Consider the following 27,983-nt stretch of genomic DNA (forward strand, 5'->3'; position numbering starts at 1 on the left):
TCTCTTATAGGGAAGCTGTCTGGAATAATCCCACTGGTCATTGCCACAAGGTTGCTGCCTTTCCAGTTTGTCATCATCTAACTAGGTCCATCCATTTAATAAATGAAGATGGGGCATACACCATGCTATGAGGGAAATTTTGGTCGGACAGCAGCGCTATACACTACTCATATCAAATTATAACTGTCAAAGATTCTTTTATGTGGACGCCAATGTGTACACGGGACCTTAGGTTTTTCATCCAAATGACTAGACAGCTGTCCTTGACAGGTCCTCCATCCTGCAACACTAACAAGGGGAAACCATGCTGGAAAATTCTGGAGAACTTTCTCAACCAATACCTGGATCAAACCCCTGACCTCCTGGTCACTGCGGCTCTCTGCCGGGTTTGAACCCCTGACCTCCTGGTCACTGTGGCTCTCTCCCGGGTTTGAACCCCTGACCCCCTGTCACTGCGGCTCTCTCCCGGGTTTGAACTCCTGACCCCCTGGTCACTGCAGCTCTCTCCTGGGTTTGAACCCCTGACCCCCTGGTCACTGCGGCTCTCTCCCGGGTTTGAACCCCTGAACCCCTGCAGCTCTCTCGCCTAATTAACATCTCCCCGAGATGTAGTGGAGTAAACAAAATAATTTATAAATCGAAACAAAATGTTGATATGATCTTAATTAAAGTAGCGAAGTCCTTGACATTGAAAACACAAATTATTTGTCAATTTAAATCAACATTGATGTTGTGTTCTTACCGGGGAAATAATAGGCTTCTAATATACAATATTTAAGACAATATAAACATTTTACCATTGGTACACAAATCGTTTCAGCGCCTTTTGTAACAAGGGACTTGAGGAACAAGGCTAGACATATTCCGCAAGTCATCTGTTGAGCATGCACAATAAATACTATCGGTGTAGACTGGAATAATTAGATGCTAGTGATTGCCATTCGATTGAGACTTCTGCTGTATTTCGCCGAACATAACTAATTAGAAATTACAGTAAAAACAGAAACGATTGAATGTAAAATCAGTTTATATACATTCATATTACATTATTATATGCTACCCATTTGTGTCAATTTCTAGGTCCCAAATATTAGCAATTTATCTACTTTAAACTCTGTCTTTTATGTCTGCTAAAAAAACTGCAGCCACATTTTATTGTAAATTTATAAGAAATAAAACAAACTGCCACTCTTGAGAAAAGACAACCCATTTAGAGAAAGGTATGTGGAATTGTATGAATTTATTTTACAATAATGTGATTTTACAATATTTTCATGATTTGTGTAAAACACAGTTGAGAGAGAGGGGAACTCGGTGGTATCCACCACTAAAGGCTTGCACACTCATGTAAACATTACACATAACACAAAGCACTCTCGCTTCAGACAACATATCATAGTTATAATGGACAAGCAGGGTTGATGAGGTCAAGTGAAAATCTCATGCTTTTGGTACTATTTCATAAATGTACACATGTAACACAAACCACAAGGGGTTCACATCACTCTCAGGGAGTGGGCCTATTGCTTCAGATAACACATCCTAGACATAATGGACAATCAGGGCACGTTTTTGGTACTATTTGATAAATGTAAACATTACACTTCCTAAAACTCAAAACTTTCATCACTCTCAGGATGGGGGGGGGGGGGGGGAGGAGGCGGCTTCAGACAAGACATCATGAACAATCTGTGAGGCTGTATTATTTACAGCAGACAAATAATCTCTTGTGTGTGTCACAGACCAAAATGATCAGGTTGTAGCAATAACCAGTCCACCATTAACTGTTCATGTTCTAAAAGTTTTATAACAGTTCATTCACACAGAGTGCTCGATTAAATCTGCACAGGAATTGATGATGTAATGAACAATTAAATCTGCACATAATCTGATGATGTAATAAATAATTAATCCCGGTCTCTCTCACGTTCTCCTCGATCTCTGTCTTTCTTTTTTTCACTACCTGATTCATTAGATTTCTTGGAAGCTGAAAAATCAAAAACGACATTAAATTAAATCTTGGTTATAGAAAGGATATTCTAGTACAATGTCAAAGATTGTGTGTATGACAGACCACGATCGTGTGTATGACAGACCAAGATAGTGTGTATGACAAACCAAGATTGTATGTATGACAGACCAAGATCGTGTGTATGACAGATCACGATCGTGTGTATAAATTTGGCACCATGAAACATCTGTACATCTTCATTAGCTTGGGTAGTGTAGAAAAGTGAGACATTTAACGCCCTCCTCAGTTGTCCTAGACCCCCAGCCCCACCCCCTCCCGCAATAAATGAACAAACCTTTGTCACAAAAACAATCCAACTACTTACTATCTCTCATTTCGTCTCGGGCTCTCATTCTTTGAACGTAACCCTTCGATTTATTTTTACGGAAAGCTTCAAATGGATCTGCATGGTCGTTTAGTCCAATGCCTTTAAATTGGTCCTGTTTCTCCCGGACCTCAGCAGCTTCTACTGGATCCAGTCGACCTTGTTCTGCTAAACCCAGGCCTTTTCCTCCCCATCCTGTAACACAAACAGATATTTATAAACACAAACGTAGAATTATCATAAACCAGTCCTTTACGTTAAAGGTGTGTCTCTTGACGCACCTCGATTTTACTTTGGGGGAATCATTAAAGACTCCTGCAAATTAGCTAAATCACTCTCCAAAATATTAAGATTAATAAACTACTTTCAGTTTTTGTTTATTTTTAAACTGCATATGTTTGAGTTATCAACGTTTCCATGACAATTCACCAAATATATCGACTCTCTCTTTTATTCTGATATCAAATGCCAATGTAAGGCTTGTTTTAATTGGATAGAAGTCTGTGATCAGCCAATAGAATACGATATTATTACTTGATAGCCTCGTATGTCGCTGGATGTTAATGGGAAATGACCGTGAGACTGATAGAATGTCTGAATCTACGTTGTTTTTACGGTCCATGTTTTTATTATTTACCGATTGTCTCATTGCGGTGATTATTGGTACCAGTATGTCTGGAGATGTATACGACAGGGCAGACAAAAATAATTGCATAAAATTAGTTTGTTCCGAGTATCATAAGGTCTGTCATTGAGACAACTGGCGTAGTTTCAATTCCCCAGTTGAATGTGACAAGTAGGGTCGCCTGTCCATCCTCGTGGGTTTTCTTCGGGCCATCCAGTTTCCTCCCACTGCTAAAGACCCCTATGCACAAGGGAATTATTGAAATAAAATTGAACTAATGTGTGCAATGATTGTTTATTATCCTAACAACGGTACTTGCTATTCGAGACTTAGCCTTTTAAATTAAATCATTAAATGGCCAAACCATTCTAATCAACTTCAAATCAGAGCCATCGATGCCCTAGAGAGTTGATTATGGTCTTTTCGTGTAAATAAATGTCTAATTAATAATCTATATAACATATGAAGCCAAAATAAAGACCTACAATAGGTAGATTTATCTCTTACATAATAAAATATTTTTAATAATACCTACCCATTTTCAACATAAGTTGATGACCTTTATTACTATGACCTAGAGGAGATTCTACAGGAGGTGCTTGACCAAAACCCCTGAAATATATAAAGAGTTCAAATTTCAGTATCACAATTTTCAAAAATTTTTGCCAGTCAATCAATTTTTGACGTAATTTGGGTCACTAACCAGGAGGTTAGGAGTGTTAGGAGTTTGATCCCTACGTTGCTCGAGAAAGTTCCACACGATTTCCCAGTGTTGTTTCACCCAGTGGTGCTAGATGGAGGGTCTGACAAGGACAGTGTCTAGTCATTCTGATGGGACAAAAAAACTGAGATCATGTGTACACGCACTTCAAAGGACCCTTGCTAGTTGGAATTTGATGAAAGCTGTAGTGTCGCTGTCCAGGCAAAATTCCCCTAATAGAACACTGTAGATAAAGCTGTGAAAACCCAGATATTGTTCAAAACATGCAGATGACAATCAGTGACTTTAGATATGTAAATCACAAACCAAAATGCGCACCTGGCTCGGATAGTACGAAAAACAAGATCCCATCTACACTTTGGCTTTCACATAAAAGGAAACTTGAATGTAGAATTCAAATAAGAAAAGGCCCATGTACACCTTGGCCTACACATAAAAGAAGAGAAAGTCATAGCGCCACTGTCCTGGCAAATTTCCCTCATACAACACTGTATGGTGTATGCCAGTGGTTCTCAACCTTTTTTTGCCAACAGCACACCTTGGAATACATGAAAAAATAGCGGCACACCTGGCTAAATATCTATGAAAAATATTTGAATTTTGCAAAATAAAAACATGGCAAGTCATATACGGCATAGATCCGTAGACAGAGACGAGTCATGGACACATAGAATGACTCAAACTAAATAGAGAAAAACACAGCTATGAAGTTACCAGTAGACATCAGTGAATACTCATTTGGGGTCACATGGTTTTTCACATTTTCTTAGCGTGCCGTTCAAAATTTCGCGGCACACTTGGAAGATCTCGTGGCACACCTGTGTGCCGTGGCACACTGGTTGAGAATCACTGGTGTATGTCCATCTTTGTTAGCCCAGTCAGTGCAGAAAAGTAGGACCTTAAACCCCATTTCATATCATTTGGTAAAAGCTGCAATCTGTGCTATTTTCATAGTCCATTAATGGCTTTAAAATCGTAATTTTGATTTATTTTCAGTTGACTCAACTTACAACATAGGTGCTGGAGGCGTGGGGCTCCGTGATATCGACTTCTTCATTCGTACTGGAGACGGAGATCTACTACTTGGTTGATATGGTAACGGTGAATTGTCCATACGTCCTGCTCCTGCTCCTGAAACTCGTCTTTTAGGTGACGGTGACCGTTCCAAAGATCTTTCTCTCCTTCTCTCTACTGACCTTGACCTTTCTCTAGACCTTGACCTCTCTCTAGACCTTGACCTTTCTCTAGAGGGCGATCTATTATATCTGACTCTTTCCCTGGACCTATAATACAAGAATCATAAACATCAGATATTACGTATTTTAAAATCTTGAAATCAGTTCACATTAATTCTTGAAAGATGTTTCTGATATACACAGGGGTTTGGGTGGTCGATTGGTTTAATATGTTAGTTTCGAAATCATCTAATTTGTGTCAAGTGGACGTTAAACCCCATTTCTCTCTCTGATATACACTATAAGACACGGAATTGAAGTATAGCAGAGCATGTTTACTTAGTTGACGTAATATTAATAAGTTTCACTGAGCCACAGTGGTTCAATGAGTAAGATGACTCGCTAACATGGAGGTCCTATGTTAAGATCCCTGCGTTAGCTGAGAGTGGACCGGAGTGCTGTGGTCAAGGAAATATTTCCCTCAAATCACCATGCCAGTCTTAGCCCTACTGGTGCAGAAAGGTACGACATTAAAACCCATGTCAGTTCATTATCCTTAATTCCGGCATGTTGGATGCATTATGTAAGATTTAAATAAAGCGCTGACAGTTCCCGTTACAAAACAGATAATGAAATATGAATATATTGAAAATTGCAGTTAAATTACTTTATTCTGAGTGAAGTTACGACTGTTTGAACTTTTAATAAGAAAAGCGTAGTCTTGATTTTCATTGCTACCATTGTTAAGATATTGATAACTGACAAAATCTCAGTTATCGATTTTTAAAGCAAATCGTTAAAAAGCGATCATATTTAAATCCATTAAGAACCACGATGATCTAGAGTGTTAATTATGGGCTTGTCATGTGAATAAATATCTAATTAATAATTTATATAACATTTGAGGGAAAAAAAGACCTGCAATAGGCAGATTTAGCTCATGAATATTGCATGCTTCATACAGAACAATATCTGTTTTATATCTTGTAGATGTTTACCTTGATCGACTTCTTCCATCACGATATCGTCTACGAGGCGGTGGAATGGGAGATCTTGACCTTGACCTTACTCTCATTGGAGGCGAAGGAACGTGTTTTGGATAAGGTGGTGACCTTGAACGACCTCGTGGTTGCATTCGACTCCATCTTTGCATTTCAGCATCTCTGTCTTCTTTTATTTTTTTGCATCGTTGCTTTGCTTTAAAGAATTCATACAGACCAAGTTTCTCCCACCCATCACTAAAATATAATCAATAATCAATCAATATAATCAATAACCAATCAATATAATCAATAATCAATCAATAACCAATCAATTCAATATTTTATCTTAACCTAAATCACACATTGACACATCCAACACACTACACCATATACATATAAACACCACACCTAGCAACATACCATACTGCACCTATAGTGACAAACCAGGCAGCACCACACCACACCACTCATAGTGAGAAACCTGACATAGCACCACACCACACCACACCATGTGAGAAACCAGACATAGCAACACACCTACAAAACCAACACACCACACCTCGTGACAAACAGACATAGCAACACATCACACCACACCTAGTGACAAACCAGATACAGCATCACACCACACCACACCTAGTGACAAACCAGATACAGCAACACACCACACCACACCTAGTGACAAACCAGATACAGCAACACACCATACCACACCTAGTAACAAACCAGATACAGCAACACACCACACCACATCTAGTGACAAACCAGGTACAGCAACACACCATACCACACCTAGTGACAAACCAGATACAACACACCACACCTAGTGACAAACCAGATACAGCATCACACCACACCTCGTGACAAACCAGGTACAGCAACACACCATACCACACCTAGTGACAAACCAGGTACACCACATACAAACATAAAAGAAATGAAAGATGAGAAATATTTTACGTGTCTCTGGGTCGATCGTGTGATGGTGGAGAGTAGAAGGCTTCTACAGCAGCTAATAATCTTTCTGTTGGTGGCATGGGTGGTGGAAGACGAATATCCCGTGGATCTAACGGCTTATATTCTGACTCTTCTAACTATAAAATAAAATATCATATAATATACAATCACAGGTCATAAATTATTTACCATAGAGAACTGCAGGATGTTACATAGTGTAAGAGACAGTAACATGTGTAATACAATCTCCACTGTTTCCTTTGATCACAATATTGTTTCCATTTCACAATGGTCAAGTACATAGTGTAAATACAGTAACATGTGTAATACAATCCCCGCTGTTTCCTTTGATCACAATATTGTTTCCATTTCACAATGGTCAATCTACTGCCATATAGAAATGGCCAAGTTAGAGAATTCGCTGACCGTTAATTACAATTGTCACCAACATCAATATGATCATAGTGAGAAAATCTATCAATGACAGCTGATTCATTGTGTAGTTTCTTTTATTCAATATCAATAATATATGTATATGTATAAGTATTAGCTGAGGTTTTTGATACAAATGAGTTGAGCTTGGAAGCTCACCAGAGAAGGGTCTCTCTATTTCTAGTATTTTAATACTGTTGTATATATGCTAGAATAAATTAATGTTGAATCCAGATCGTGTTCTACTGGAGTGCAACTGATTTATTTTAAACCACGGCTTTAACGTTGAAATATTGATAGCTGATCAATATTACGTTAAAGCTTTACGCTCTTTAAAACTACTACTATGAGTGTTTATAACCCTAACCCCTTCGAATAAGTAAATAAAACTTGACTCTACCTGGACTAATGGTGCCATTAAACCTGCGGGTAATTCATAGTAAGGTACCGATGGTGTTAGATCCATGTCTAATGGTAATGGTGGACCAGGTGGACCAGGTGGGCCAGATGGGCCAGGTGGCCCAGGGGGACCTGGATGTCCTTGTTGAGCATGTGGTCCCGGTTGTCCATGGGGTCCATGCTGACCATGTTGACCAGGCGGACCAGGTGGACCTTGTGGACCCTGTGAGAACCCTGGAGGTGGTCGACTTAGATCTGGAACAAATTGAGGCATCTGTCCTGGAGGTCCTGAACCAGGTGCTGAAGCAGCACCTCCTGGTTGGAAACCTATAAAAGTTCAATATACATCATTAGTGACAAAATAGATTTTATACTGCTGTCCCGGCCCTTTACAATATACGTATCGTACAATTACAGTTCTTATGAATAAGAAACAAGCTAAACTTCAATACTCTGATGCCTCAAGTTCATGTTCTGGCTAATCCATAATTTGTTGTTTATTTTAAACTTGTAGCCGGGAGGTTGGATGGTCAATGGTTACCTGTATCATACGGTCTGTCATTGAGTCAACTGGCGTGGTTTCGATTCCTCGGTTGTACGTGACAATGAGTAGGGTCGTCTGTCTAACCTTTTGGGTTTAACCGTTTACTTATTCATAAGAACTGTAATAGTGTGGCATGTATATTGTAAAGGGACACTACTGTAAAATTGACATAATGTGGCAAGTTTTACAAAAAGGATTGCTCAATTCTCTTCTTGAATCAACTGTTTATATAGTTCCTGAATAATATATTATGAAATACAGCACCAGATTTAGATGGAGAGCTGCACTAGTTTATTCCATTATGAGGCTCGTCCCAAACCTCCACCCTCACGAATAGAGGGCAGCAGAAATATGGCTACTCTTATATCGAATTCCAACTGCCAAGGGACCATTAACATGCAGGCAAATGTGTACACGGGCCCTCGGTTTTCCGTCCTATCCAAACAACTAGACAGTTGTCCTTGTCAGGCCCTCCGTCCCGCATCACTGACAAGGGGAAACCACCTCGGAAAATCCTGATGAACTGAAAGATGACCTGACAATCTAAAGCGCATGTCACCCCCATCCCCTATTGATATAAGAAAATAGTATTTACCCGGGGGTGGGAAATCTGGTGGCGGCCGTGTAAAATCAGGTGGTGGTCGTGATAAATCTGGTGGAGGACCTAGTAGATGAGGAGGTGTTGGTGGAGGTTGGCTTGTTGGTGGAGCTTGACTAAATCTGCTGAACCTTCGTGGCTGACTCTACAAATATAAACAAATAATATAATGTGTAAACTGATTAAAATACACATCTATATTTCTTTTTGGTTTTTTTATACTTTCGATGGCCTACACTACATGAAGATCTGACAAGTTATAGTGGAAGGTCGTGTCAGGGGTCATACGAGCTGCTTTTGACCCTATGACATCAGACATTGATTAATCAATCGGCGTTGACATTTCTAGGGGTTTACCCACAGTTTTGGCACCACACGCCAAGACCTTGCTGTAACAGACCATTTCATTGGCTAACTCCTCACATCAACTAGGATGCGTGTTATATAACATCTCTTTCAGATCCTAGTGTTGTGAAGACAAGTAAAATGAAATTTTGAACTATAAAAAAACGAAACGAAATAGGATCTGTGTTTTAATAAGATTGATGTAGGAAATGAGATGGGGTTGTTTAAGGTATGTGAACTACTTTTCTGCACCGACTGGGCTAATGAAGACAGGACAGTGGCGCTATGGCTTTCTCTTATTTTGAATTTCTACTGTCAAAAGTTCTTTTGTGTGCAAGCCAAGGTGTACATCAGCCTTTTCTTATTTTGAATTTCTACTTTTAAGGGTTCTTTTATGTGCAAACCAAAGTGTAAAAGAGATGTCATTTTCTGTACTATCCAAAAGCCTAGACACTGTTTCTTGTCAGGTGAGATGTCCTGTAACAATTTGGTCTGTGATTTGCATGTTTTGAACAATATTTAGTTTCTCACATCTTTATCCATTCTAAAATCTACTCAATTTAATTATTTAACTTTTAATTAAGAAAATAAAATCAAAATATTCTGGCTTGTTTTCAATTAGATTAATAAAAATTCCCATCAAAATGTTGTGGGCTTGTTTTGATCATATTGTGCTTATATCATCTGCGTAAGGTGCCGAATCTTGACAAATTTTTAATTCATCATATCTTTGTAAATATTGAAAGGAATGGAACAATTTAGGAATTAAATATTATAAACGATTGAAGAAAATCACTCAATGACGATCAATGACTTAAACAGTGATATGTTACTTAGATAGCATAACAGAAGAGTTAACAATTTGATTAATACAACTGGGGAATCAAAACCACGCCAGTTGACTCAATGACAGACCTTTCGGCCATCGACCCCCCCCCCCCCAACCAATAGTATTTAGTCTAGGATGATAATTTTGGTGTATAACTGTATGTTTCATTATGTTGTGGAGTTCTTAGATGATAGTAAAATCCAAACTGGCAGACAATATGGTCCTTTAACTCGTTAGCAGCGGTTGAGGGGGATTATTTCACTAAACAAAATATTGGGTTTTGTGACCGGAGTATTATATTATTATTATGAATGCCTTACCATGGCTGTAGGAATCTGTTGGCCCTCTTCTATTTTATCTACTGGAGTTTTATCAGAGTTTGATGTCACCACAGAAATAGCCGACGGAGCCTGACCATTTAAACCCACTGTAATAATAATAATTTTAATATCAAATCCACTCAAATAATTTTAATACCAATGGTTGATCATAGATAGAGAGATTGAGGTTTAACATCCACTCAACACATAACTAGGTCATTTTGGGACTAACATATGGTTCAATTTTATTTCAATAATTCACTTGGGCATAGGGGTCTATAGCAGTGGGAGGAAATTGGAGGACACTGAAGAAACCCACGAGATTGGACAGGTGACCTACTCCTTGTCACGTACAACCAGGGAATCGAAACCATGACAGTTGACTCAATGACAGACCTTATGATACAACGCACACGCTACCCATTTGGCCATCAAACCCCCATCAATCGCAGGAAAGCTCCATGTCTGCAGTTTATTTAATACTTTCCGATTCAACTAAAATAATCATTTGAACATCAGAGTTTGATCATAGCAAGTCCAATCGAAGGAATGCTACATATCGGCAATTTATTTAATAGAGAGCCATTTTGGGACTAACATATGGTTCAAACGGTCTCTAGCTGTGGGAGGAAAACCACAAGGTTGGAATTAATGTCTGAAATCTTAAATAAATCTAAACGAAATTTACTTGAAGTTGGTGGTTGTTGGGCCTGTAGCTGGGCTTGAACCTGTGCCGCCTGAGCTGCTTGAGCCGCTTGTGCCTGAGCTGCTTGTGCCTGCGCTGCTTGTGCCTGCGCCTGTATTTGTGAAGCTTTCTGCTGTATTACAGACTGTAACTGCGACTGTGTCTGTTGAATCTGGCTGTGTAAATGAGTCACAAATTCTTGATGCTGATTTTGAAGCACTGCATATTGTTTTTGTACACTTGATGTTATGGGCGAGACATCGTCTGAGAATTCATTGATTAAATTGGCCTGAAATAAATAAAAATACAAGTTAGCTGTGTACAATCGCTCAATAACTTATTAGGGATTTGGGCTTTCAAAAGAAATAAAATATGGTTTAACCTGGGTTTTTAATCGATTTTGAAACGAACCGGCCAGAATTGGGTCAAGTCATCACGATAGTAAATAAGGTAATTATAAATTCCCTTTAATATAACCAGACTTCAACAAAAACAATTCTTGGTAAATGAAATAAATGGGGTTTAACGTCCTGCCGTTCTGCTCCGACTGATAATTCTTGGTAATTTGTTATGAAGAATGTCATACCACAAAAAATAACACGTCCTGTTGAAATGGGTTTCAATGGCTGCTCGACACAAGTTATATTTATAGCACGGCTTTCATGAGTTAACAGGTTTAACAACAGAGACCGAAGGCCGAGATGTTAAACCTATTGACGAATGAATCGTGCTATAAATGACTTATAACATTGACACCTGCTCAACATGCTTATTGTTATTGCACAGAAAACCCACCCCACTTCTCTATATGATTTCTACTAAAACTTGTGTAAACTAGCAAAAGTGTGCAATAACATTGAACATGTCTAGTTATTGCACGGTTAAGCTCCACCCAATGTACTAGAGGGAAAACAATCTGCTTATTCAACGAAAAGAACAAATGAAGATTTCCCATCCATGTTACAATCGAACTAGGACACTAGTTTAGAGCAGCTTCAGTGTAATATATTACCTTGTAATTTGCTAAAGTTGGAACAGGATTTTTTAATTGCTGAAAAAAAAAGAAGAGGTTTTAAAAGTTTTAAATGACAGATTTTTGAATTCAACATATCTTTGTAAATACTGAACGGATCTGAACCTTTTTTGGTCCGATATTTGTTTTAGAGATTGAACGTTCACTATATTGTAGTTTAAGTGTAGTTTAATGGTCGAATGCGAGACATTGCGTAATATATTGATTTTGCATTAAGTGTGACAGCACAAGGGCTATATCTATATATTACGCAATGTCTCGCATGAGACCATTAAACAATTTAAAATACAGACACTATTCAGCACTTGCATTTCAATGAAATACGTCACACGGGTCCAATATTTCAACTAGTATAAATAATGACATGTCAACATCAAAGGATGACGTGACATGTGTATTTTAAATGTGATTAACAATCACTGAAATCAGGTACACCTACCTCAATTATTTCTAGATTAAAGTAATGATGTCTTTCCCACAGATTCAGAAGCTATAAATACAATATAATCACTATTACTCTTTAACTGGCATTGAGAAACACATTAACAGAACACAATTTTTATGGGAAACAAGCAAAGTTTTATTCTAAAAGTACAACGATTCAACATGTATCCTCTTTGTGCTTGATAACGATAAGAGGATACTTGTCAAAACATTGTGCTTTTAGAATAAAACTAGCGATTTGTTTCCCATAAAAATTGTGTTGCGTTCACTATAATCAGTAGGTTATACATAGAAAAAAGAAAATTAAGTGTAACTCCCTACTGTTCGGCATCGAGTTGGTTAATAAAGATGCCCTTAAAAGGGGAAATTTTGCCAGACAGTGGGGCTACGCCTATTATTATATGGAATTCCAACTGAGAGCTACGGTGGCTCAGTGAGTAAGATGTCGGCTCGCTAACCTGGAGGTCCCGTGATTGCTGAGAAAGTTCATCAGGATGGTTTCCCCTTGTCAGTGGTCGTATGCGCGCTGTATCATTAAGTCTGTCATTGAGTCGACTGGCGTGGTTTCGAATCCCCGGTTGTACGTGACAAGGAGTAGGGTCGCCTGTCCAACCTCGTGGGTTTTCTCCGGGTCCTCTGGTTTCCTCCCACTGCTAAAGAACCCTACGTGCAAGCGAATTATGTAAATAAAATTAAACCATATGTTAGTCCCGAAATGACCTAGTTTGTGTCGAGTGGACGTTAAACTCTTAAACTCTCTCTCTCTCTCTCTCGTCAGTGGTGCAAACAGGCTTGTCTAGCCATGAAAAACTGAGGTCTGGTGTACACAATGGTTGCACGTAAAAGATCCATTGGTAGTTGGAATTCGATATAAGAGAAGGCCATAGTGAAGCTGCCCAGGCAAAATTTCTCTCATAGCACACTGTATGGCGTATGCCCGTAAACATTAGCCTGGTCGGAGTAGAACAGTAGGACATAAAACCCCATTTCATTTCATTTCAAATTCCAACTTTCAAGGGTTGTGGGAAATGTTCTCAACTTACACTGGGATCAATGCACGATCCTAGCTAACTAATTTAGCCACTGCAGCTCCTAAAATAAGAGTGAGAAATGTCAAAGTCAAAGTTGGCTTTTTATCTGATGTTAAGAGATCATTTGTAGAATCATTTGTATAATAATTTTACCTTCATGAGTTTTTCTCTGCCCTTGTCATCTGTTTCTGATATAGATGTAGTAAACGTTGGTAAAACTATTCTCTCTATCGATGATTTCAATTCACCGTTACCTTTCCTCATACTACAAATACAAAACACTCATTTACTACAAATACAAAACATTCATTTACTACAACCCTCCTTCATACTACAAATACAAAACATTCATTTACTACAAATATAAAACATTCATTCACTACAATTTACTTTGGCTTCAATATGTATGGTAAATAGACAGGAAGTATATAATGACCAATACATTCCGCTTTTAACAGGAGTTCAGGATTTATCATTTCTTAACAGCTTAATATTTTGATACAATAAACAGGCTATATAGTCACATTCTGGCATTTAAATTATAGTAAAATCTAGGACATCCCCTTGAAAGTAGAATAACTTACCAATGGTGTAATAAATCGTTCATCAGATATGTTAGATGAAGTCGTACTGAGAACTGACAATCAGGTGCTAGAATTCTGAAATACACAAGATAAATTAATATCTTAAACATACTTTATGGTTTAACTCTGTGGTGGTCGTTAATTCATGGATTTTGAATCCAATATTGCATATTACAAAAAGTACATGTAGTAATAGTTCAAATAGGCCTATGGTTGCTCAGTGAGTAAGAAATGAAATGAAATGGGGTTTAATGTCCTATTGTTTTGCTCTGAACTGGGCTAATGAAGACGGGCATACGCCATACAGTGTGCTATGAGAGAAATTTTGCCCGGACAGCAGCACTACGGCCTACTTTTATATCGAATTCCAACTGTCAAGGGATCTTTTACGTGCACGCCAATGTGCACACAGGACCTCGGTTTTTCGTATCATCCGAATGACTAGACAGCTGTCCTTGTCAGTCAGTGAGTAAGACGTTGGCTCCCTAAACTGGAGGTTCTGTGTTTGATCCGGGCATTAGCCAAGAAAGTTTATTGTGATTTTCCGGTGTGGGCGTGGCAGGGACAACGTATAGTCATTTGGATGAGATGAATAAATGAGGCCCCGTGTACACATTATAGTGTACATGTAAAAGATCCCTTGACAGTTTGGATTCGATATAAGAGTAGGCCATAGTGTTGCTGTTCGGGCAAAATTCCCCTCATAGCACGACACTGTATGGCATTTGTCCATCTTCATTAGGCCAGTTCGGAACAGAAGAGTAGGAAGTTAAACCCCATTTCATTTCATTTTAGTTCAAAAATGGTTCAATTCCTTTCAGCATTTACAAAGATATGATCAACTGAAAAATTTGTCAACATTTGGGAGTAAAGGTAATAAACTGGTGCTGACTGTAAGAGAATTATAACATCATAAACTGGAGTTGTATCCCTTGTATCATGTTATGGGGCCAACACAATATTCAAATAGCTTATATCTCTGTTGGTATCAGAAAGTCGACATGGTTACTGAGCACTAAAAATGAATTAAGCTTACCTATTTAGCATATATTGTGCGATTAATTCACAATGCTTGGCACTAATTCCTTTTTGCATTATCCAGTTCTTGCAATTCTAAAAGAAATAAAAGAAACCTATTTTGATCCCGATTGTTCCACCTGTTCGTATATATACAGGTAGATGTATACAGTATACCTGTTCGTATATATACAGGTATGTTTTAATCTGGTTGTATATTTAATCTAGTAGAACAGAGGTGGGGACTGAAGTTATGAGATATTGCGTGGTGTAAATTGCGTGTCTAACTAGTAATTACCTCATTATTACTGAGATCTGAGCATGACAGTCCTCAATACTTTTGTATTTGGTTAGTGCCAACAGACTTTATTTGGTAGTGTAAACAGGCTTTATTTGATAATGTAAATGGGCTTTATTTGTTAGTGTAAGCAGGCTTTATTTGATAATGTAAATGTGCTTTATTTGTTAGTGTAAATGGGCTTTAAATAAAGCATGTTTACACTAACAAAAACTTGTTAGTGTAAATGTGCTTTTTATCACATTTCGTTAGTGTGGTGATTTTTATCACTTTTTTGTTAGTGTAAATGTGAATTTTTATCACATTTTGTTAGTGTAAATTGTTATTTCTATCACTTTTTGTTAGTGTAAATTGTTATTATTATCACTTTTTGTTAGTGTAAATTGTTATTTCTATCACTTTTTGTTAGTGTAAATGAGGATTTATATCACATTTTGTTAGTGTAAATGAAATTTTTCATCACATTTTGTAAGTGTAAATGGGGATTTTTATCACATTTTTTCACATGTAAACGGTGGAGGGGTGAGGGGGGGGGGAATAACCTCGGACCTCTCTTTATCTAAGTGGAGCACTGTCTGTACTATATAAATATACATTACTTACTAATATTCCATCTTTGGTACATGAATCTATTATTGGTTGAACAGCTCTATCTAACTCATCAATCGCTACATCACATTCCATTGATAAACGTTGTAGTCGTGATTCTCTACCATTACGTATACATTGATCTATCTGGGGCTGTTTCAATAAAACAATCATTTTATTTAATTCTATTTATCAATTCAGTATTTAACGGAGATAAAGATGTTTATTTAGAATAAGAAATAAACTAAAATATAGGAATATTATTCTTTCTAGTAAATAAAGATGTGTTCCGGACATGATGGCGAATAGTCGAGAAATTAAGACTGACAAAGACTGAATTTTATAAATACATGTAGAATGATTACGTTCCTCAATCATCTGACCAGGGGAAGCCATAACTAGCCTTTATCCATCGAGTTTAAATCATCTACACGTTGCTAGTCTTGTCTGCAATTCCCAAACCTATAGTTACTTTATCTCACTTTAACACAGACACATGAACAGTAGCATCCAATCACAGGTTGTGACACAAACACACCCAAATCAAACATGGTCACCTCCACGGAAACCTTGACATTGAACGAACCTTGAACTTTGCAACTCGATTATCACAGGTAAACAATTTAAGCTGGAAAGCTCGAGACTTGGTATTCGCAATGATCGAGGCATCTGATAGGCTCCCCAGCTGGGTCAGTAGCCAATGGAAGTTAGTGGTGAAATATGCAGGGTATTACGTGAAGGGCTTGATAAGATATACGTAGTTAAAGCAAGATCAAGCCTTCTATTGAAGATATTTTCCATCAGGCTTTAAGCAAATCAGAGTTACCTACCCCTTGTAATTGAAGCATACTCTGATATTGAGCTGCCAGATTATTTTCACTCTGTCTCACACTTTCTTCCTTATTACTCTGTAGCTGACTCAAATTTTGCTGAATAGCTGAAATCTGTTGTTCCAGACTTCCACTAACTGGTTGACTTGTTGCAACATTAGTACCAGGGCCAGGGCCAGGGCTCGGACCAGGACCGAGATGCAGGACAGGTGGTGGCTGAGACATGGTTGTCACGGGAGGTGGTAAGCCAGAGGACTGTGATATCATATGCTGTATCACTGGTTGAGAGGGAGGTCCACCTGGTTGACCCCGCATCATACCTATACCAGGACCAGCACCACCTGGCAATGGTTGCCATGACTGCGTCTGGATCGCTTGTAATGATGGCTGTTGTTGCTGATGTTGATGTTGAACTGAAGGAGAGAGGAAAAACAAAATAAAATAATATACAGAACTAGGAGTTCTAGGTCAGTATTTCTTTAACATGGTCATGTGAGTAATCTAATATAATTAGTTATGTCTACCTTCATCAACAAACGGCATTCTATCAGATTTTATATCAGACATGTTGTAAAATCTTGATCAGAGTTGTCACGGGAGTCATATTCTGGCAGTGTAATTAAATTAAATGGGGGTTTAACATCCTACGAATTCAATCTGATTCAAACACAGATTCTGTTTCGTTTCATTTCTTATAGTTCAAAATTTTGTTTTACTTGTCTTTACTACACCAGGATATGGAAGATTTGTTACATAACCCGCGTTCTGGCTGATGTGAGGGATTAGCCAATGGAATCTGTTACGGTGAGTTTTCGGCATGAGCACAAAACTGTAGGTAACCCACTTGAAACATTAACGCTGATTGGTAAATCAAATTTCCGATGTCATAGGGTCAAAAGCCGCTTGTATGACGCCTGATGCGACCTTCCACTACAATCGGTCTGATCTTCATGTGGTGTAGGTCATCGAAAGAATAAAAATAACGAAACAAAATATAAATGTGTATTTTAATCAGATTGAATTGTGATATGACAACATCAGATGAGATAACGCTTGTTGTAGGAGGTTTATTCGATCAGTGGTTGTTAATTGTGATATAACAACATCAGATGAGATAACGCTTGTTGTTAATTAATTACAATAGTTTGATAAAACGCAAAAACATAATATGGAACACAATTATTATATTAAACATATATTATGCAAGAGCTAAATCTGACTATTGCAGGTCTTTCTTTAGGCCTTAAATGTTATATGAACTATTAATTAGACATTAATTAACAAGACCATAATCAAATTTTGATGGCATTGGATGTCTAGGATTTTAAGTAGATTAGAACGGTTAGGCCATGTAATGATTTAATTTTAAATGAAAAAACTAGGCGAGGCTAAGACTCGAATGACCAGTACTGTCAAAATAAAGTAATTTGAATGAAATTTTCAATATATTCATTTTTCATTATCTATTTTTGAAATATTATAGCAAAAACATCCAGCTCCTTAACTAAATCTTACATTATGTCCCTTTAATTAAAGCAATGATTCGTTGAGGATTGATAATGTTAAGAGATCCCTCAATGAAATGTCTCTTTGATCTCAACAGTAATAATAGTACTTGTGTCCCATATTATGTGTGTATATATGTGTGTCAATGTCGTTTAAAGAAGATACAGTGCTTTGGTTATAAGATATATAGCAGCCATTGTAAGTACAGCTTAACTGTGTTAAACATCAAACTCAGTTGAATTATTTAAAGAAAATTTGAAAGTTCATTTGTTTAATTTTGAAAATAAGTGATCAAGTTATTACAAGTAGTGTGTACAGAGTGGAAAGTGTACATGGATGGCAACTTGAGACTTGAGCATGAATTTGTGGATGGAACCAGTGAACATTATTATCATTTTTATATACATTACATGTAGACATTCAACCATGTTATAATATACACAGTGTAGACATTCAATCATGTTATAATATACACAGTGTAGACATTCAATCATGTTATAATATACACAATGTAGACATTCAATCGTGTTATAATATACACAATGTAGACATTCAACCATGTTATAATATACACAGTGTAGACATTTAACCCTGTTATAATATACACAATGTAGACATTCAATCATGTATAATATACACAATGTAGACATTCAATCATGTTATAATATACACAGTGTAGACATTCAATCATGTTATAATATACACAGTGTAGACAGTCAACCATGTTATGATATACACAGTGTAGACATTCAACCATGTTATAGTATACACAGCACAGACATTCATCCATGTTATAATATACACAGTGTAGACATTCAATCGTGTTATAATATACACAGCACAGACATTCAACCATGTTATAATATACACAGTGTAGACACCCCATCTATATACACAATTCATATACATGTACCTTCATTCAAATTAAAGAGGGAGAGACGAAACGCCCACTAGACACAAACTAGATCATTTCAGGAGAAACATAAGGTTCATTTTTATTTCAATAATTTACTTGGGTATGGGGTTCTTTAACAGTTCCAGGAAAACAGATGACCCAGAGAAAACCCACAAGGTTGGACAGGCGACCCTAAAACGTACGTGTTAAACCATTCAGACAACTAATCCCTGTCATTCAAATTAAAATAAAATGACAACATGCACATGCTCCACATTTTTCAACCAATGAAATTGTCTTTAGTCATGATGGAAGAGAATTAACGAAAAAGGAGTTTTTTCGAATTCAAACCGCCCTGCAAAACCTATAGAGAGAGAAAAATTGGTTTTAACATCGACTCAACGCAAACTAGGTCATTTCGGGACTAACATATGTTCAATTTTATTTCAATAATTCGCTTGCGCGTAGGAGTCTTTTAACAGTGGGGAGGAAACCGAAAGACCCGGAGAAAAACCATGAGGTTGGACAGACGTCCCTACTCCTTGTCACGTACAACCGAGGAATCAAAACCACACCAGTTGACTCAATGACAGACTTTATGCTAACCATTCCCCCCCACCCCCCCCCCGAGAACCAAATTGGACCACTGTTTGACTAATATTCCATTTAGAGATTCAACTGTACTGGTCATCCTGCTCGTTATTTGATAGAAAAATGTAACAGAGAATATTTTGTACTGATTTGTTTATTTGTTCCATTAAAGCAATAGTTGCATTTTTTTCTTCTAAGAAAGTCAGAACCTAATTATTTCTATTAATGCTTAATTGGTTGTCAAACCATTATTACACAATTATAGGAATCATTCTAACACTTGAAATAAAATTGGCTTGTTATAAACTGACCTGATGGTTTTATTCCCCAAGTTCAAAACGTTACCTACCCCGAGTCCGAAATGTTGCGGAGTCAGAAAGGTCATCAGTCAGAAATGTCATGTAATCTTCTAAACCTGTGACAACAACCTACGTTATACAATATTTATCACATGCATAAAGAGATGGGGGGGGGGGAACTAGTCATTTTGGGACTAACACATTGTTTGTAGGGGTCTTTAGTTGTGGGAGGCCCTCTGAGGACCCATGAGGTTAGCTAGGTGATATTACCATTTGTCACATACAAGTGTGGGATCTTGACTCAATAACAAACCTAATGATCTAAAGTGCATACTGCACATGTTCGTTAACTCATTAGCGCGCCACCACCCCAACCCCACCCTATACATATAGAAATGTATTCTTAAAATATTGTTTTAAAGTTTACAACATCAAGCGCAACATAAACTTTCAGTGTGACCTGGTGTCCAGACCTCATCTCCATTGTATATTCGATTAGATTACAATAGAAATAGGCAGCGCAAGCTGGTAACCATGGCAACCAGCAACGAAAGGAATAAAATGAAAAACATAATACCATATTAAATATTTCTAAGCTACAACATAACACATCAATGACAATGGGCACCAGAACCTGGTAACCATAGTGACCATTGAACAAAACATATCAATGGGCATAGTACCCTGGTAACCATAGCGAATAGTAACAAAAGGGTTATTATATATATATATATACATGGTATTAAATATTTCTAATCTAAATAAAAAATTACATGAAAATATTTATAATGTGTAGTTTACCGTAGTGTGGTCTATTTTCTCCATCTATGTTACTATAGTTACGTGACATCATAACAGATGACATCATTGGTTCGTCACCTGTTTTTAAATATAACAATCAATTACAAGGAAAGTAAGTCTTCCCTTGCGTACATAAAGACAGTCATATGCCAAACGGCACATAGCTTAATTTTTCTACTTTTGTTTTCTTTTTCAATTAATACAAAATAAATAGTGTAACATATGAAAATACAATTTTATTTATGAAAGAAGTTTATGGTACGGAATGAAATGGGGTTTAAGGTCCTACTGTACTACAGCGACTGGGCTAATAAAGATGGGCATATGCCATACAGTGTGCTATGAGGGAAATTTTGTCGGGACATCGGTGCTATGACCTACTCTTATTTCAAATTCCAACTGTCACTGTATCTTTATGTGTAAGTACATTGAATCCCCAATCGTCTAAAATACAAAACTAGAATTAATCAACTGATAACTTTGAGAGAAACCTTAACAAAATATCGCTTTAATCCATATTGTTTTTGTGTTTATTATGTTTTTGTGTTTATTATGTGTGTCACTCAAAGAAATAGTGATTGTAGTTGAATCTTAAAAACTTGTCAGGCAGTAGGGCCTACTGTAGTTGTACATGTATGTCTGCCATTTATAACTTTGTCTCAAACCATGCGTGAGAGAGACAGAACATCCATTTGACACAAACTAGGTCATTTTGAGACTAACATATGGTTCAATTTTACTTCAATAATTTGGTTATGTGTAGGGGTCTTTAACAGTGGGAGCAACCCCATGAGATTGGACAGGGAACCCTACTCCTTGTCCCATACAAACAGGGAATCGAAACCTCTCCACTTGACCCAATGACACATCTTTAAATCATTTAGCCACCCAAGTGACCCCCCAACCCCCCTTACACCATAGGACAATTGGGAAATGGCCTGAAAACTTGGTCAAAGCAATAATTGATAACCAGGCCAATCAAAAATAACAGCTGTATAGAAAACAATTACTGTACTTTTAATGGAGGCTACGTTTCTACAATGATCCTTTTGTCATTTTCAAGCACAACCCAATTATTTTGTCTATTTACTACCCAGCTAGTTGCATAACTCATTATGTTATAACCACAAAACCACCATGGTCTGCCCTTTAACAATAACTATGTAAGCAGGTATGCCTCTCACTTTAACAATAACTCTATGTAAGCATGTCAATATGTCATTAACTTGGTAGCCCACTAACCCAGGTAATAATAATAATAATAATATTACACTTTATACAGCTGTTGTCATGGCAGGCAGTCGGACAATAATGGGGTTAAATCTTCACTCAATAAAATAAAAAAAAACAGGTCATTTCGAGACAATCACCCAAGCTGAAGTAACTAGAAACCGGTCAGCAGTAAATTTTGGTGTCAATTGCCATTTTGTAATTATCTGATCAAAACATCTGTTAAAAAACCTAACCTGTATCATTGACAAAGTTTTAAGATTAGGCGAAATAACCGCGAAACCTGATTAGTGATAGGTTTTGTTCTGAGCATGACCTCAATGCTTCACATTAAATTTGAAACAAAAAATCTATTAAAAACTGCAGCCCCTATCACATTTCACAAGCTTTCAGGAAAAGGGTCACTTCTGGAACGAAAGTCTGATACACACCAAAATCAAACTGAATCGAAATCTTTCGATCTGTAAGATAAATATTAAGTTTCATCTGATATTATGGTCTATGGAGGGTCCACGAATTCTGTACAAATGGCTAGGCTATTTCAAGACTATCACCATCACCAAGGATGTCACTAGAAACTGACAAGCTACAAATTTGTGTGTTGATTTCCTGCTATAAATACTGGTAGTTATAATTCATAAATATTCACACATTGTTTAACTGCGAAGTGTTAATGAATGAATGAAATAGATTTAACATCCTACTTAGCTGAATCAACCGATTAACGATGTGTAGAATCGAACCCATGCCACTTGACTCAATCACAGAGCTTATGATCTGAAGTACTAGCGTTTAAACAACCCAACGACCACGACTTTAATTTTTTAGGCGCAATTATTCCTATCATGAGAGAGAGAAATGAAATGGGGTTCAACGTCCTACTTTTTTGCTCCGAACTGGGCTAATGAAGATGGACATATGCCATACAGTGTGCTATGAAGGAAATTTTGCCTGGACAGCAGCACTGCGGCCTACACTTATATCGAATTCCAACTGTCAAGGGATCTTTTACGTGCACGCCAATGTGTACACGGGACATCCGTTTTTCATCATCCAAACGACTAGCCAGCTGTCCTTGTCAGGCCCTCCGTCCTGCATCACTGACAGGGGGAACCACACCGGATAATCTGGATGAACTTTCTCAGTCAATGCAGGAATCGAACACCTGACCTCCAGGCTAGCGAGCCAGCATCTTACCCACCGTGATCCCCCATGAGAAAAAGAGAAATGGGATTTAACGTCCAATTAACACAAACCAGGTCATTCCAGGACTAACATATGGTTTAATTTTATTTCATTAATTTGCTTGCACGTCAGGGTCTTTAGCAGTGGGAGGAAACCGGAGGACCCAGAGAAAACCCACATGGTTGGACAGGTGACCCTACTCCTTGTCATGTACAACCAGAGAATTGAAACCATGTCAGTTGACTCAAAGACAGACTTTATGATACAGCACGCACACGTGTTAACCATTCGGCCCACCAACCCCCTCCCCCTCTGCGAATGATACAATCAGTTGGTTTCATTGGTGAAATACAATACAATGAGCTTTAACATCGTATTTTACTATACTAGACAGGCCAATGAAGACTATGGACAAATCTTATATCAAGTGATTTTTTACGTTTAGAAGGAATCTGTACAGGGGACCGCAATTGGTGAGGAAACTTAGTACCATAATATCAGTCAAAATTAAACCTACATGTACTGAACCGATTGGTCTGTTTCACGAAATTTTAACTAAGATAAAATCCACATTTTAGTAATTTGATTGGATAATATAAGATTGATTTTAGTGCTTAGCCAATCAATATTGAAGTATCTACTAAAATTTGGATTTTATCTTTAGTTAAGATTTCGAGAATCAGAGCCCAATGTGATACAAGGAAAATTTTGCTCAGCCAGCTGCAAATTCTAACTATGGAGGGTTCCTTGACATGCAATCCAAGATACATGTACACAATGGACATGGACTAGAGCCGCCATGCTGCACCATTGACAAGGGGAATTCACAATAATATTGATGCATGTACATGTAAATCCTAGAGAACTGAGTTTGAACTCCATATTCCCTGGTTAATGTGCTATCTACTGTGGCCCCTGTTAAAGAGATATTATGAAGATGAATTAAATTAAACTTACTGACTCGTTCTGAGTTCACCTTGTACTGGTAATAACTATAATATTCACCGCCAAATAAAAACGCAAATCTTGGATTATCCTTCTGCTTCGATTTCGTCATATGTTCAAATTCTGGTCCATTTCTCGCCACAAAGTTGGCTAACTTGTCAATTATATTCTTCTGTTCCTGATCTGTAATTAAAGTGTAAAATTTGGAAACATATATAAATGTGGGTTGCCCGGCAAAGAGACACACCTCGGAGAAACATATTTATTCTTTTCTAGGTAATGAAGGCATTAAAAGAGACACAGAGAGAGAGGCAAAGAGAGAGAGAGAGAGAGACAGAGAGAGAGAGAGACAGAGAGAGACAGAGCGAGAGAGAGATGGGTTTAACATTAGCTGGACACAAACTAGGTCATTTTGGGACTGACATAATGGTTCAATTTTATTTCTTTAATTTACTTGTGCATAGAGAGAGAGAAATGGGGTTTAATGTCCAATCGACACAAACTAGGTCATTTTGGGACTAACGTACGATTCAATTATATTTCAATAATTCGCTTGTGCATAGGGTTTTTTAGCAGTGGAAGGAAACTGGAGGACCCAGAGAAACCCAACGAGGTTGGACAGACGACCCTACTCCTTGTCACGTACAAGTGGACAATCGAAAACCATGCCAGTTGACTCAATGACAGACCTTATGATACAATGCCCAGGCTCTAACCATTCATCCATGCAACCCTAACCCATATATCAAAAGGTACATGTAGGTAATCTCCAGGTTTGGATTTAAAAATTGCACACAGGGATCCCAAATTTACTTTGTGTTTCATGTAGATTGATCTACCATGGATCCCCTGTTTGTAGGTACATGTATGACTATGAGCAATACAACAGAAGGTATATTCACACCTGAATCATATCCCAGTTACACATCAAATCATATCCTATTTACACTGGTAACTGATTACACAATAAACAACACTGTAGTAATGTGAGAGAATTCACACCTGTATTCAGGTGTGGTAATAACAGGTTGTTTATCTGGGGTTTTGGGTCTGTTTTGGTCGAGGAAGTTCCTCAGGAAGTTAGGGAATGGGTGGTAATATAAACATATGCTCACACTCGCCATTGGAACATTTATAAAAATGTTCACAGTTATAATTATCAAGTTTCAAATTAAACGTTAATAATGAGTTATAATTATCAAGTTTCAAACTAAACGGTCATGGGTGTTGGTTTTAACACCTGACAAAGAGATCCAACAACTGACTAATTAAATCAATCAGTGTTTGACACCTTTTGATTGGTTTCTCTACACCTACACCTAAACCAGTAGATCACAATGCTGATTAGACGTTAACCATTTAACAATTAAACATACATGTACATTATCGGAGATTAGATAAAGAGCTGGCCAGTTCTCACTACATGTACGTAGTTAAAACTAGATAATGTAAAGGGAATATTCTGAAAATTTCATTCAAATTGATCCACTCTGAACCGAGAATTTAGCGATTGATTTTTTGGCCTAGCCTACACGTAGATCATCATTACTAAAAAACATAGTCTTGATTATCCATTTTTGAATTTAATCATCAACGAGCGTTGAGCAGATTGGATTTAAATCCAGTGAAAATCGATCACATAAGATGACATTGAGAGTTGATTATGGTCTGGATAAGTTAATTAATGTCTAATTAATAGTTTATATAACATTTCAAGCCTAAATAAAGATCTGCAATAGGCAGATTTAGCTCTTGCGTTATGTATGTTTAACATACATGTATCTTCAGTACTGTTTTAAGACCTGGGGCTATATAATAACAAAAATTTTAAACTAAAATATTTTTCAAAATACAGCCATTTCATTGGCTGGCAAGATCTATAATAAACCCAAAAACATAATATAAAACACAAGTACTATTTTAATTAAAGCGACGTGTCATTGAGGGATTTCATAAAGTTATCAATACATTAATTCTAGTTTTGTATTTTAGACGATTGGGGGGTTCAATGTACTTACACATAAAGATACAGTGACAGTTAGAATTTGATATAAGAGTAAGCCATAGTGCTGCTGTCCGGGCAAAATTTCCCTCATAGCACACTGTATGACGAATGCCCATCTTCATTAGCCAAGTTGGTGTAGAACAGTCGATTGTTTTCCATATTGTATTTTTGTGTTTATGACGTGGATCAATTGCCGAACACCGCTCAAAGAAGAGCTACAATATTTAGCAGGAATTTAACCCTTTTAACCCTTAGACCATTGGGCCACACATCCTTGGCATTTGTATTGTGCCGTGTTCGTGATGTTGGCAGTTTCCTGGGCAGTCCCGCTTACTATCTGTTAGAATGTGCATAAATCTATTATTAAAGATGCATTATGTAAGATTTAAATAAAGCACTGGCCATTCTTGCTATAATAATAGATAATGAATAATGAATATATTGAAAATTTCATTCAAATTACTCTATTCTGAGAGAAGATATTAGCCTTTGAAGGGAGCCTTTGAAGGTTTGACAAGATGTGTGCATTGATTGTGATCACTGGACTGGTTGTTTGAAGCTTAGCTTCACTAAACCATTTTTAAATTGAATTATTAAATGGCCAAATCGTTGTAAACTACATGTAGTTAATATCAGAGATAGCATCAAGAGTTAAATATCGTCTTGTCATGTTAATAAATGTCTAAATAATAATTTATGTAACATATAAGGCCTAAAGAAACCTGCAATAGGCAGATTTAGCTTTGGTATAATGTATGTTTAAAATTCTAGTGAAGGTTTGGTGTCTAAGCATAGAGTAATACGTGCACTTTATTGAAGATCATTAGTCAAGCGTCACAATTTTGTAATGTGACAGCTACTAGGGCTGTCTGACTACCCTTGTGGGGTTTTTTTCCTGGGTCTACCTATTGTTTAAAGACCTCTGCACATAAGTTAATCATTAAAATAAGGATATCATATATCCCCCCCCCTCCCTCCCTTTGAATGAACTAGAAAGATGGTGAGTGTGAATACATAGGACACTAAATATACTGAACTACCATGCAATGTTTAGGACCTAATGCAACATTATATAATAATGACAACAGATCCAGTAGGCCTACATTATATTTGCCTCAAAGGGGGTTGCAATTTTGGAGAGGTTTAATAAATTAAAAAATATCAATCAAGTGACATGGTCATGGAATCGACTTATACGAAAAATCTATTGTCATCGATTCGCAATGTATGAGGACTGAATTTCAAAACTTTAATGAGTACCCCACATTGTCATCAATGCATTGCCATTTGCTTTTAGTCTGACCGGCATAATTGTCGGAAAACTATGCTTTCGCATTCTCAGTTTCTGACCGAGTTACAGACCAGTTTCATCAAGTTTAGTTATAGTAAAGGCCTAGACAAGAAAGAGTGGGATTTTCCTATACACTTACCATCGGGTGGATTCGGGAGATCCATGATAAAGTTTTCTTCTTACACAATTAGTTAGAGTTTCCGGGTTACACCGATGTTATTTCCATTAAGACATTTTCCAAAACTTCCATGTTGTAATTCTTGAAATTAGGTCAACAATGACTTCCAGTTCCGGTTACGCATACGAAACTTTCCTTGAAATCTTGGAAATGAAAAACATAAAATTAAAATCCCTCTCTGCCCTAGATTTGGTTACCGTACTCTCAAATTTAAAAAAGAAAAACAGTTTAATTCAAATTTCAAGGAAACTAAATTAAATTTCATTTTGTTTATTTACCGTCA

The 27,983-nt window shown here is 37.2% G+C and overlaps 1 protein-coding gene across 3 annotated transcripts; it reads right to left on the reverse strand.

Moving 5' to 3' along the window:
- Window positions 1–1,009: 1,009 nt before the first annotated feature.
- Window positions 1,010–27,852, reverse strand: LOC126819413 (calcium homeostasis endoplasmic reticulum protein). 3 transcript variants are annotated; one of them, XM_056100067.1, is made up of 20 exons: window positions 27,662–27,841; window positions 24,239–24,409; window positions 20,867–20,944; window positions 16,775–17,187; window positions 15,960–16,097; window positions 15,078–15,154; window positions 14,042–14,116; window positions 13,611–13,722; window positions 12,422–12,472; window positions 11,962–12,000; window positions 10,953–11,238; window positions 10,265–10,371; window positions 8,768–8,915; window positions 7,630–7,955; window positions 6,801–6,934; window positions 5,856–6,095; window positions 4,693–4,965; window positions 3,497–3,573; window positions 2,337–2,531; window positions 1,010–1,987 (listed from the first exon to the last, which is right to left on the reverse strand). In XM_056100067.1, the coding sequence occupies exons 1-20, from the start codon at window positions 27,684–27,686 to the stop codon at window positions 1,908–1,910; spliced, it is 3,045 nt and encodes a 1,014-aa protein (XP_055956042.1). In that variant the 5' UTR covers window positions 27,687–27,841; the 3' UTR covers window positions 1,010–1,907. The 3 variants fall into 3 exon arrangements, with proteins under 3 accessions (XP_055956042.1, XP_055956043.1, XP_055956044.1); XM_056100068.1 differs by lacking the exon at window positions 20,867–20,944 and having other exon boundaries at window positions 27,662–27,840; XM_056100069.1 differs by lacking the exons at window positions 1,010–1,987; window positions 2,337–2,531; window positions 3,497–3,573; window positions 4,693–4,965; window positions 5,856–6,095 and adding exons at window positions 6,192–6,321; window positions 6,361–6,632 and having other exon boundaries at window positions 6,698–6,934; window positions 27,662–27,852.
- Between the last annotated feature and the right edge of the window lie 131 nt (window positions 27,853–27,983).

This window comes from Patella vulgata, chromosome 4 (genome assembly GCF_932274485.2).
Source record: "Patella vulgata chromosome 4, xgPatVulg1.2, whole genome shotgun sequence".
Taxonomy (NCBI): Eukaryota; Metazoa; Mollusca; class Gastropoda; family Patellidae; genus Patella; species Patella vulgata.